General features: G+C 45.6%; 1 protein-coding gene across 3 annotated transcripts in view; it reads left to right on the top strand.

Moving 5' to 3' along the window:
• The window catches only part of LOC143716241 (alpha-2-macroglobulin-like), a 168,481-nt gene that overhangs the window by 112,400 nt on the left and 43,599 nt on the right, over window positions 1-12,482 (top strand). The window contains exons 1-6 of one of the 3 annotated variants that reach the window (XM_077208567.1): window positions 2,022-2,151; window positions 2,561-2,741; window positions 2,851-3,007; window positions 4,025-4,077; window positions 4,213-4,233; window positions 4,419-4,584. The exons of 1 other annotated variant lie outside the window; for it this stretch is intronic. In XM_077208567.1, coding sequence (XP_077064682.1) covers window positions 2,066-2,151; window positions 2,561-2,741; window positions 2,851-3,007; window positions 4,025-4,077; window positions 4,213-4,233; window positions 4,419-4,584 — 664 coding nt within the window. In that variant the 5' untranslated portion in view covers window positions 2,022-2,065. Of the gene's footprint in view, window positions 1-2,021; window positions 2,152-2,560; window positions 2,742-2,850; window positions 3,008-4,024; window positions 4,078-4,212; window positions 4,234-4,418; window positions 4,585-12,482 lie in introns of those variants that run through there. One more of the 3 variants, XM_077208569.1, reaches the window with a different exon arrangement.

Genomic DNA, 12,482 nt, shown 5'->3' on the forward strand with positions numbered 1-12,482 from the left:
CTTGTCTTAGCTTTCAGGAGACTTACTTTTTTGTCTCATTATCGCCGTCTCTCTCCACCTTTTTTTTTTCATCCCTGTTAAATATTTTTTCATGGTGTCTCTTAAGGGTTTGTTATTTGCACTTCATATCTCCTGCTCTGTGCTCTTGTTCGGTGCAAAAAAAAACCCCTACTCCCTGCTGCAAAAAAAAGCTTGTTCCCCGGGGTCACGCACGCCCCCCCCTGGCATCGCTCCGAGCCCTCCCAGGGGGGCGCGCCCCACTATTTGAGAAGCACTGCTGTAGAGCTACGTCTTAGTTGGTGCTTATCTTGGCGAAAGCTGAGTACAAATCAGCATGAAGTTTTAACATCTACTCTCGTGTAATGGAAATCATACCCTGCGCCTCAACCGCACTGTATCCTTCGCGTCTCTGCTTCTGTTACTGCACCAACGCTTTCGCCTCTCTTGCTCTCGTCCTCTCACTTTGATCGCGACTGCGACCTTCTTCAGTCTATCTGTCCATGTGTATTTATGTTTCTTAGCCAATAAGAACCTTGTAACCTGAAGTAATGACTGTGATCTTTACAGCATAATTGCTGTGATCTTTGCAACTGTAAGAGGGGGGGCCTACAAACTCAAAAAAATTCTTCAATTTATTATAATTCTGACTCTTGTCTTAAATTGATGGCACTTCTAACTCCTGGTCTTAATTGATCGTATCTGGTCCATATCTGCCATCCCTAGACCAGCGCCATCTAGCCCACAAGCTTCAGCGTTGCAGTTTGCTCTGTTGCAGTCTCGTCTACACGGCTGTGGTGGTCTGTTCTGCCATGGAGATCTACAAACCTGACTGCACAGCAGTGGGCTCCTGCTCAGCCTCAGTCTCCAGGCCTTCTTCCACTCCACAGGCCTGGCCCTCCCTGTTCCGCCTCCGCTCCACCTCTCACTCCTGGACTTAAGTTTGTTTTTGTTTAGGAGCATATGGAAGCCATGGCTATGTCACGATCACCAGCTGGAGAGTCAAGAAGCCCCAGAAGACGTTCCTCCCGAATTAGTTGTTTTCTCATTATGAACTACATTCCCCACAGTCCTGTGCCTGGACTCATTGTAGTTTAATTTCTACCACCTGTTGATCATTCACTGGTTTTAGTTTGCCTATTTAAGCTCTTGTGTTTTACTCATGGGGGATTATTTATTTATTGTGTCCATCGGGGTACATGGATGTCTTGTACCTTCCGTCGTGGTCTTTGGATTATGTTCCTGTTTCTTTGTGTGGACTATTTGCCAGTTTCCAGGTTTGGAGTGTGTGTAATATTTGCCTTGTTATTAAAACTGTGCATTTGAATTCTCTCTCTGCTTCGTATCGTCGAAACGTATCATTAGGTGATTTTCAGTAGTCATGTTTAGTCGTATAGTGAAGGCAGAGAATTTACAAATGCAAACAGCAGCTTACAATATCTCTCCCTCTCAGTTTGAGTGGGTGGCTGCATGTATGTGCATTGGATGTTAATTATCAGTTGCCTTGACCCACTGTTTGTCTACATAGAGTTAAAGGTCAGTAGCTACATTTATCTGTAGATGAGGATAAGAGTAGGAGTTTGTTTTCAGATCACATGTACACTTATGCTATGTACTTTAAAATTCTTAGTTGATTTCTTGCATGTTATATGACTATGAACTAGTTCAGTTCTTAGTCATCTAACATGAAAGAATTCTCTTTTGACTGGAAAAAAGGACTATTTAGGTTTACATGCTTGAATATTCCAACATGCAACCTTAAATTTTTAACCTGAATTTCGCAGTCAGGAACATAATTAACTGAATGTTTATTATGATCTGTGAAGGAATAAAGCTTTTGAATGTCTTTACTTGAACTGCTTTTTTATAACTTATCAAACTCATCATAAATTAACTTTTGGACAAACCAACAAATTGCAAATCACAGGTTGTTGAACTGCATTGCCTACATGGTTGAATCATTAATCAGATGATCAATAGAAATGTTTGGAAGGACCTCCTTTAGCATGAGTGTCCTTTAAAAGAGACGGTCCAGTTCATCTCATGACCTGGATGATCGCTCGTCATTATGACTCTGAATATTAGCTGCTGTTGGAAAGGGTTCCTTCTGCTCTCTTTCTTCCTGATCTGTGTCAATGGACAAACATCAGGGCCGTAAGTTTTTAATTTCTGCTGAGGAAGGCAGTGTTTTGCTTACTAAAGTGTGATAAATGATTATGCCATTCGTTATTGTATAAGAAGTCTTGATGATTTCTCCTGTATTGATTTAACGGATCTGTTGTACAGTAGAGGTTTGCTGTTCAAAAGACAACTTAAGACATGAATAAGATCTTGAATAAGTAATTACAGTGTAGTTTTAAAAGCAACAGTGTTCTGAATAAACATGCAAAGATAAAGAATTAAGTCATTAAACTTCATTACGCAGTTAGCCCTTGTATTCTCACTTATTATCGATCAAAAGCAAATTAACTTTATTGATTTTCACTCCCAGTTTAGTTTTTTTTATGGTTCTTATTGTATCTAACCACTCAGGCAATATTGTATAATCATTTTCTCTGGGCAGATCTTTCATGGTGACATTTCCTGCAGTGATTGAGTCGGGATCTGAGGCCAAACTGTGTGCAAGTCTTCTCAAGCCCAATGAAAGCCTTGTCATGAACATTCATCTGGTTCATGGTAACCAGAGCACTTTACTGCTGCAGGAGAAAGCTGAGGAAGAGTTTCACCGCTGCTTTAACTTCAAGGTCTGCCATCAAAATCAGCACATGATGAATATTATCAAATATATTTCATCACAATGCATCTAGTTTTTGTGATGGCAGGTTGTAAATACAGTGTATTATTTCTCATCAGGCTCCTCTGGTCGAAGCAGAATCAGTGCAGAGAATGAAGGTGGAACTACAGGGACAAACTTTCAAGATGACTGAAGAGAGAAAAGTCTTGTTCAAGCCCTACCATCCTCTGACCTTTATCCAGACTGATAAGCCTATCTATATTCCAGGACAGACAGGTGAGCTTCGAATGACTCAAAGGCTAAACCGGAGTAAATAAGGCTGATGTCACTGTAAAGTACATTATATACATAATATACATTAAGTAACGCTTGCTATGATCATGCAATGAGCTGATGTAGCACCATAGGTAAAAAATGTAAAATGTTGCACAAACCATAAGATGTTAAAAGTAAACCGTTCAATGAATTTACAAACTTAAACAGAAAAGAGGAGCATAAGAAAAGATAAAGAAAGCAGATAAGGATCAGTAGCTTTGAAATCTAACAGCTTTGGAAACACAAGAATGGTCATCTAGTCCTTGTTTGAACAATCTCCTGCACTTTCTGTATATTCAGCCTAAATACTGTAATTACAAATAACTGATAACGTAAATCACTTTATATCAGTGTCTATGACTTTATAACAAATCTTGAGATTCTATAGATCAGGGCTCCTTCTTGGAGAACCACAACCCTGCAGAGTTTAGCTTTAATTTTTTTTTTTTAAATCAAATTTCTACACCTGTGGTGATAGACAATAAAGCTTTTTTGAATTTGAATTTTGAATTTGAATAACCTTAATTAAATGCCAGGATTAGGTATCCAGCTAATAAAGTCCTTCAGGTTTATCTGAAATCTACAGGTCTGTGTGTTGAAGCAGGGTTGGGACTAAACTCTGTGGCCCTCCAGGAGTTTGACACTCCTGCTATAGATCTTTACATGTCATAATAGCTGTCTGGTATGATTCTAACTGGTCAGCTGGTGCAAACTGGTCCGAAATTTTGGTAAAATGAAAACCAGTTAAACCAAAGTTAAACCAGGCTCCTTTGACAGTCGGATTTGGCTCAAAAGACATGTTCACACAGCCGCAGAATATAGTTGTCAGCCCTTTTATTGTATTTGATCCTTAATATGGTTACGTTAACGAGGCCTGGTTATTTACAGGAGTGAAATACTGACTGTAAGCGTTGTCCCTTACATAAGAGCTGAAGACGTCAAAAATCAGTTTTTTTAACATTAATTTCTACTTTACAGTAAACTTCAGAGTTGTTACCATGGATACAAACTTTGCACCCCTTGATCAGCAGGTCTGATGTGTTTATCTTGCATCTTTATTACCCTTGTTTTCTCTTGCATTGTTGAATACATGTTTAATAAATATACACATATTTGGCTTTAATTCTCTAATTACTATTTTCTATTTACAATTTGCTCTTTTACAGTATAGTACAGTGGTTCTTGAGGTAAGAACACAAAACCTTCTGTGCAGTCATAATTAGCACACCTTATCTTATTAACACTATAGAAATTATGTTATATTTGCATTTATTGTATTTTCAGTAGGCTAATTATACATTTCTTCATTGATAGTCAGGATCTGTGTAGCTGACTGTAACTAAATATCTGCACTGTCTCTGGTATTAAACAGGACAGTCAAGATAACCGGATTGGTCAATGGACAAATGTTTCTTCAACAAGGTGGATTTTGCAGCGCTCTTATGAATTAAACCCAGAGGCCCGCCAAGGCATGTACAAACTGAAGGCTTTTATTGGTGACAGGATGATCTCACATGATTTTGAGGTGAAAAAATATGGTAAGTCATAAAAACAAACTTTCCCCTTCAAGAACGTTCACTTCGTATTGCGTGGCTATATGCAGTGGGAAAACTCCTTTTCTCGAGAATATTTAAGCCATTATTTTAAAACGCAGTGCAGCTGCACAGCGATCACATAGCAGATCGTCTAGCTTTCTCATTGGCTGTGCTGCAGCAACTGCACGAACCTATGGCGAGGCGGCTGAGAACCAATCGGGTCGCTTCACGCCCAGTGCGCGTCAGAACCCGCCAGAATGGGCGTGGCTTATGCCTATATAAGCAGACCATTTCGTAGTGTTGGGTCCGAGTCCACCTTTGTCGAGACCGAGTCGAGTCTAAGTCCTTAACAATTGAGTCCGAGTCCAAGTCCGAATCCAAAGAGGGCCGACCAGCCGAGTCGGACTTGAGACCGAGTTCCTAACATCCGAGTCTGAGTGAAGTCCGGCCGAGTCCACAAAGATTTAAATGATTTGAAATTGACCACAGCAATTGAATTCACGAAGACCCGCCCATCTGAGTTACTGTTGCTACGTCCGACAAGCCGTTCCGCTCTCACTCCACATGTTCTCACACAGTGAAAAATATATTGCGGAGCAAAGAGGACACTGACAATGCGCCAACATACAAGACAGAGCAGCCTGTAAGGGGTATACAGTCAAAAACCCAGAACCAGATATGAAGAATGAAGAGTCAGAATTATAATAAATTAAAAGAAAAGTTTTACTGAAGATAGTTTGCAGTTTTCATCAGCAGAAGTCAGCTTCAAGACTCACACAGGAGTTCGTAGGCCGCCCCCGCATACAGTTACAAAGATCACAGCAGTTTTTTATTCATTTTACGCACCATTTTTCAAGTCCACTGACTTTAATCTGCTAACTGGTTTGTTTTGTTTGTCGGACAAAAATGGTGGGTATCTGCATTATGATTGGTCAGATCGCCTGTCAATCAAATTCCGGCGAAAGGTCTCAACACTGAGCTCTTAAATGAATATTTTAAACCTTACAAAATGATTGCAATGTATAGTCAGAGTCATACGTTTACCTATTGTACATCTTTCAGAATCTGCAAGGTAATGCTTAAGAATGCAACACGATGCATTAAGAGCCAGGGCTAAACTTTTGAGCAAGGATTGTGATGTTTAAATTTTTCTTATTTTGTTTTACATGCTAATATCTTTTTTAGCCTCTGAAGGGCAGGACTAAAGAACAATTTACATCCAGTTCAATCCTTAATGGACTTCTTGAGCATCACTAAATGTTTGCAGGGTTTGTAATAGTTGTGTATGAGCCCTTCAGTTGTCACCAGTGCGAAAAGATGGATCTCACAATCATAGTCACTGCTAGTAAGGAGTCAAATATGCAGAAGATGCTGGAAAAGCAAAGAATGTGCAGGAGCTGGAGAATTTTTCGTCATGAACAACCATTACAATTAAAACAGTTGTGGATCATTCAGGTATTGACACACAAATATTACAATCAAGTAATTTGTCTTGTATTTTGTGTTTGTATTTTGTCTTGTGGACTAGGCTAACATAATGTGGCGATCCAATCGGCTTCTGGGATTCTAATAAATAATTTAGGATAATACATTTTGTGTAGAATTTTGTGATATTGGACTAAGTCACCCTGAATCAATCAGGGAATATACCCAGTAGTTACACTAGGCCACACAGGTTTGTGTGTGCCAGGGAGGTACTAATGGCTCATACAACACAGTCCCCTACCCACAAGGGTAGAAGGAACTTCAGGGAAAATCTGTTTTTCTTAACCACAAGGCAAAGAAAAAAAGAAAGAAAAGAAAAAAAAACACAACCCGCCCGGGCTGAGGCTACAGGCGGAAGGACCACTTATAGGCTTTTCCAAAAGCACGATCCTACTCACACACACACCCACACGTCACCGTTCGCTTAGATCACACACAGGCACTTCAAAAGTGTCACCCACGGCAGCACCACCACCATGCAGAGAAGGTCCTTCCGCCGAAGCACCTCAGTTCCTGGGGAGAAACAAACCAACGGTTTAATACAACCCTTAAAATAACAAACAATAGCAAAGCCAAACATACAAATACACATAATCAAGGTCGCAAAAGACCAGCTTATATTAGAAAAAGAAAGCAAAATGTACACAATTAAACAAAAGAAGGAATAAACATAACTAATACAACTCACACGTACGCACACACACACTTAAATGAAGCTAAACTAATCACAATAAACGCACACGGTGAGCCTATGAAGAATAGCAGAAGATAAGGCTGTTGCAGCACACACGCATACCCACCCACGCACACTAGTACGCGCCCAACTATCACTCAGATTATGATTTTCTCGGTCACTCTAAAAAGGAAAACAGAAAGTAGACAGTAGACAGTACAATCCCGTTATGGACCCAGGCTAACACAGGTTCCACACTGCTTACAAGTGGTAGGCCTAACACCAGACGTTCCGCACGTCCGACGTCGGAGGGGTGTAGAGGAACTCAACAGGGTTCAATTTTAAGGGAACTCAACTAGAGTAGAAAAACGCACGTATCCAGTCCATAGGAGGGGAATGGCGCATCAAGCCAACACTTGAACGGGGCTCACGGTGAAACTGGCTTCATGATAAGGGAGCCCATGGGAAGCAGCGGTTCAACTAGGTGTCATTCAGCCCCCAACTCTAGAATCTGTTTAGCAAAGCATATCGTCAACGCCCAGGCGGAGCACTTTACACTCAACATAGAGGAGCTCAACACCTAAGTGGACATGTTGCATCTCGGAATTTTTACAGAACTGAAAGCAAGCACTAAGTGGCCAACTTTGCTTGGAAACAGCCTTCCCTCTCTGCTGAATTCCTAACAGATATTTGTAGAACTGGTCTGAGGTCTATGGCTTGCGTTCTGTACACGTCTAACCGCTATAAGCGAACGGACAGAGAAAGCCAGGGCTGGATCTGCCTCTGGGGCAGCGCTTGCAGGCTCACCACCTGCTCCTATTACGGGAGAGGTAGGAACCTTGGGCACAATCTGAGCCGGGGTCTCAGCTTGTGAGAGTTAGCCGGCCCGAACTCCAGGCACAATACGTTGACCGAAAGCGAGCAAGTCCCTACCCTCTAGTAGAGAACACGCGAGCAGGAGAACTGATACAACAGAATTTTTAACTCACTGCCTGCAGTGGCTCAGGGGCGGTCTCTGCAGTGCAGTTGCACCACAGATAAGGCCCAAGAGGATAAAGAGGGACACAAGGATTTACATTACCTTGCTCCTCAGGAACCTGACGATTAGGACTTGCTTCTCGATACTTCTGCATCATGATGAGCGTCGTTTAAACACCGAGGCAACATCATTTTGAGGGTGAAGGAAAACAGCCTACTCCAACCCATCTTGCAGGAAAGAGAGCACTGAAGTGATCGAAAGCTTTCAGGATCTCCTCTGGAGAGAAGACCCACTCAACGACTAGGTTCCACTTCTAAAGGCGTAAACACGCTACCCATTTCTAGGGGGTGCTCGCAGAAGTGATGGTAACTATCACATGTCCCTGTGATAGCCACCTGAACCTCCGCGTTCAGATGTAAGAACGCCCGGAATCTCCAGGGGTAGAACGCGGGTGCCATCGTGCCCCGTCCCTGAAAAAGTGGTCAGGGGAAGTCAGGAAGGCTGTCGATGGGAACCAGGTCTAGTTGGGCCAATAAGGGGCAACTATGAAGACCTGGTCCCTCCTGACTTGGCATAGTAGGTGCAAGCGACGGGCGCAAAAAGACAGGAGCATTGCTTAACACAACATGTGAAGATCACTGAGCTTCAGGAGCATTTACTGCTCAGCACTTGAGTGTGATAAGTTCACTGAGCTTCAGGAGCATCTCTGCTCAACACATGAGTGCGAAGAACTTCACTGAGCAACAGGAGCATTTCTGCTCAACACTGAGTGTGAAAGGATTCACTGAGCTTCAGGAGCATTTCTGCTCAACACCTGAGTGTGATGAATTCACTGAGCTACAGGAGCATTGCTGCTCAACACCTGAATGCGATGAACTTCATTGAGTTTCAGGAGCGTTTCTACTCAACATGAGGTGTGAAGAATTCACTGACTTGAGCAGGCGCCAGACGACCCTGAGTCGCAATTCCTTTTAGGAGGCTCACTGGGGAAACGCATTTCTGCAGGCCCCTGGGGCAGCTGAGAGCCAGTGTCTGTCCAAGGGTAGACCGCTCGGACAACACTGGCAAGGAGACGAAACCGGAGAGGCAACTGGGCGGCTCCGGAGTGGTCATGACCCAACTGGACCCCAGGGGATGGAGTCTCCACTCACCCTTGCTCTAACTGTCATGAGGCTCGTCGGCGGCACGACTGAGTAGAGCGGAAATAGTGGAACAAAGCGTTCTCAGAAGCTTCAGACTCACACTTGGTGACGGGTGAGTCGTGACATGCGAGGGAAGGGACCTTAAGCAACGGTCGCAATGTCCAACAACTCAAGGCACATATGACCGTGTAGTCGAGGGTCGCCCAGGCCCCCGTTAAAACGCACCTTTATACATGGCCCCTCAGTTGGAGAGGGTTTGGCAGCCGACCGGGATGACTATAGTCATATAGACTATAGGGTGAGCTGCTCTGCCACGGTCACCTCGGGACTCGATCATGAAGCTAGCATTGAAGCGGTCATATATGGAGGAAGCCAATGGCTGCATCTACCATATACCCAAGGAGCCTCTGAAAGTTCTTTCAGTGGGAACTTTTCTCACTTCAAACACCAGCTAAACACATTCTCATTGGAGAGACGTGTTAGACCGAGTCCATCACCAAAACTGAAAAAGAGATACTCAGCCCGTGGGCGAGATTACTCTCTCCCAGTTGACCTGAAGACCCAACAGGCTCTGGAGCGCTCGGGAAGGACTCTATACTGATACTCCAACTCTCACACGCAACACACAGGATGGCCTGTGGTGCGGAAGGTAGAGATCTGAAGCACCGATGTCTTTCAGGTCGGAGCTGCAGACCAATCTTAGGCCAAGATGGTCATGACCCACCACCTAGTAGCACGAAGAACGAGTTTACAACTGGCCTTCGTACCGGCTGGAGGAGCGGCTATATCAAATCCTTCGCCAGCAGGATAAGATAAGCATGCACAAGTCAGCACTCGGCACTGCTCAACACTCGGGCACTGCTCAACACTCTGTGTGATGAATATCACTGGATTTTCAGGAACACGTCTGCTTAACACCTAATGTGATTATTATCACTGACTTAAGCGGGATAGCCGAGCCTGAGATGGGGCAGCAAAGTAGAGAGAGTGGTGTTAGTGTGCTGTGCAACACCTACCTGTCTCCACTTGCGGCAGGGGGCGTGTGAGAAGGCGGATGACCGGGTCCTCGAACACACCAAGCTGCCTGCTGGTGACCAAGGGGGAGCTGAGGGGTGTAAGGCTATACAGGGTCTCACCCGCCAGACTGGCCCTCTTGGGACCCAGGAACAGTTGAAATTGCTCTCTCTTTGAAGTGTGGGTACCGCTTGCTCTGCTTTTTTTTTTTTTTTTTTTGGGAGCCAGCGGCGGAACAGACACACACACAAACAAAGACTCCACCCGGCCCTCACCCGGGGGGAGGGAGTGATTGTGCCAGCTCCAAGAGCATCTCATCCATCCCTGGGCGGCCCACTCTGGAATGCTTTCACTGTTGCTTGCCACCTGGTTTGGCAGCGCCTGGAGCGGGCTGGGCGTCTCTACTGCGGCCGGCTCCATACTGAGGCCTGGGTGGAGCTGCTGCGGAGGCCCAGCAGGAGCGGCGGCCGGAGAACGCCCTCGGCGACGAGCAGGCGGAGGAGCTGCCACCGGCGGCGGGTGGAGGCAGCAGCTGGCCGCCGGGGCAGGATGTGCCGGATGACCTCCGTCTGCGCTTGAGCGGCAGAGAACTGTTGGATGCCGTTCTCCACCGCGTCGCCGACCAGCCCAACCTGGCAAATTGGGGAGACCAGGAACCGAACCTTGTCCGCATCCGCCATATCAACCAGGCTGAGCCAACGATGGCGCTCCTGGACCACTAAGGTGGACATCGCCAGACCGATCACGCACGCTATGACACCCGTGCCCCGCAGGGCGAGATCGAATGCAGTGCGGTGCTCACCTGTGAGCGCACGGTCTGGATTACCCTCGTGCATGCCATGGGTGCCCTGGCCTGACAGACCTGAAGCAACGCAATGGCATGCAAGAGGAAGCGGCTTGCCCACAGGCTTTGTAAGCTCTGCCCGTCGGAACGGACGAAAACTCACAGGCCTTAGGGGGGACACGATGATCCCCCCAAAAGGCAGCGGTAGCTGGACACAGGTGGACCTGTGTCGACAGACTGCTCCAATGGAGGGACACCTCGCAACCCTTCACCGTTCCTTCATCAAGGGTAGTGAGGGGGAAAAGCTATTCAGGCAGTTTCTGGCAGAGAAAGATGCTGTTCACCACCTGATAAGCTCTCCATGCATTTCAGGAAAGAAAGGCACTGGGGCGGCGAACTGAGAACCAGCGCGGCCCGCCCCAAGATACCAAACTCCAGATTCCAACCGAGACTGAACGGGACACTGTGGAGGTTCCACTCGAGCCTGGCAGCCCAAGTGGCCCGTTTCAGCATAGCTGACATATCTGGAACTGGCTTGGGCAACGTTACACTCCCAAAAGGGAGATAACACAGCCAAGTCGTCATTTCCAGAGGCCAGCTCACCCTCCGATGCTGCTATCGACATCTTATCCTCAGGGGAAACCCACATTGAAACAGCTGATCAGTCCATTACAGAGGGACCAGTATCCTCAACAGGAATTCCATCGGCTGCGGTGTGATGGAGGAGTGAGGAGCCCACAGGGAATGGTTACCGAGCGAGACATTCATCACTATCCTCCGATCAGCCATCCCACACGGCACCCAGGGGAGGGCCATGGCAATGGGGACTCGCACTTCGCGGATGAAGGCGAGTCTTGATCTCAACACTGCGACGGTCATATTCCCGCAATGAGAACATGAACCGTCCACAAAAGCTGCCTCAGCATGCTGAACATATAAGCACATATTTATACATATTTATATAAATATAAACATATAGCCCAAACACGTGATGCAACAATTGTGACCGTCAGAGAGGAAAAGGGAACGATCGCATCCAGAAACGCACAGGTGGAATGACATCTTTAAAAAGACACAAACACACCCTGTTGCTGTTTCAGAAAATAGGACCGTCACCAGTGCCGGAGCACACGGGGGAATGACCGCGGCAACACTGAACAGAGAACTGAAACAGTGAAGCACTCACTTTTCCGCCCTCTAACCAGCCGTCAACACACACAAACATTTAGAAATTTGTTGCTGTTAAAACAGCAGTTGAGAGCTCTAAGCTTGCGATTTACCGCTGCACTCGCGCTTGTAGAACACCAGCACTGGGAGAGTCTTCCTGAAGAACATCGACACACTTGCTCGTTGTAAACAACAGCACTCTCAGAGACATCAAACGATCGGCTCCGAAGCAAAAGGCAACTAGTGCGTGCATCCACTTCCGTATTTATACCCGCGCCGCGGGGGCGGAGTATGTGATGCGAATCACGCACGCCAATTACATTGGCTCGTTCAATAGTACTCGAAGATGATAGGCTCTCTGACGCGAACTATTTTACAGCAGTGAACATTACCGGAGATGCTAGGCAAAAAGCATTGCGGCTGCATTTAGCAGGACAGCGTGTGCATGATATCTATGACACGTTAGCAGCAAAACAAGATAAGTTTGCAGATTTTAAGCAAAAGCTAGGCACGTATTTCGCGCCTAAAAAAAATCCAATATCAAGTATATGTGTTCCGAAAAACTGTGAATTTGCAGACGTTAGCCACGAAATTAAAGCACAGTTGATTTCAAAGCTGCAGTTCAACCAGGCTGCGCAGAAGAGCGCTCAGAGAGCC

This window comes from Siphateles boraxobius, unplaced genomic scaffold (assembly GCF_051911475.1).
Source record: "Siphateles boraxobius isolate OS27281-9 unplaced genomic scaffold, OSU_SipBor_1 6, whole genome shotgun sequence".
Lineage (NCBI taxonomy): Eukaryota > Metazoa > Chordata > Actinopteri > Cypriniformes > Leuciscidae > Siphateles > Siphateles boraxobius.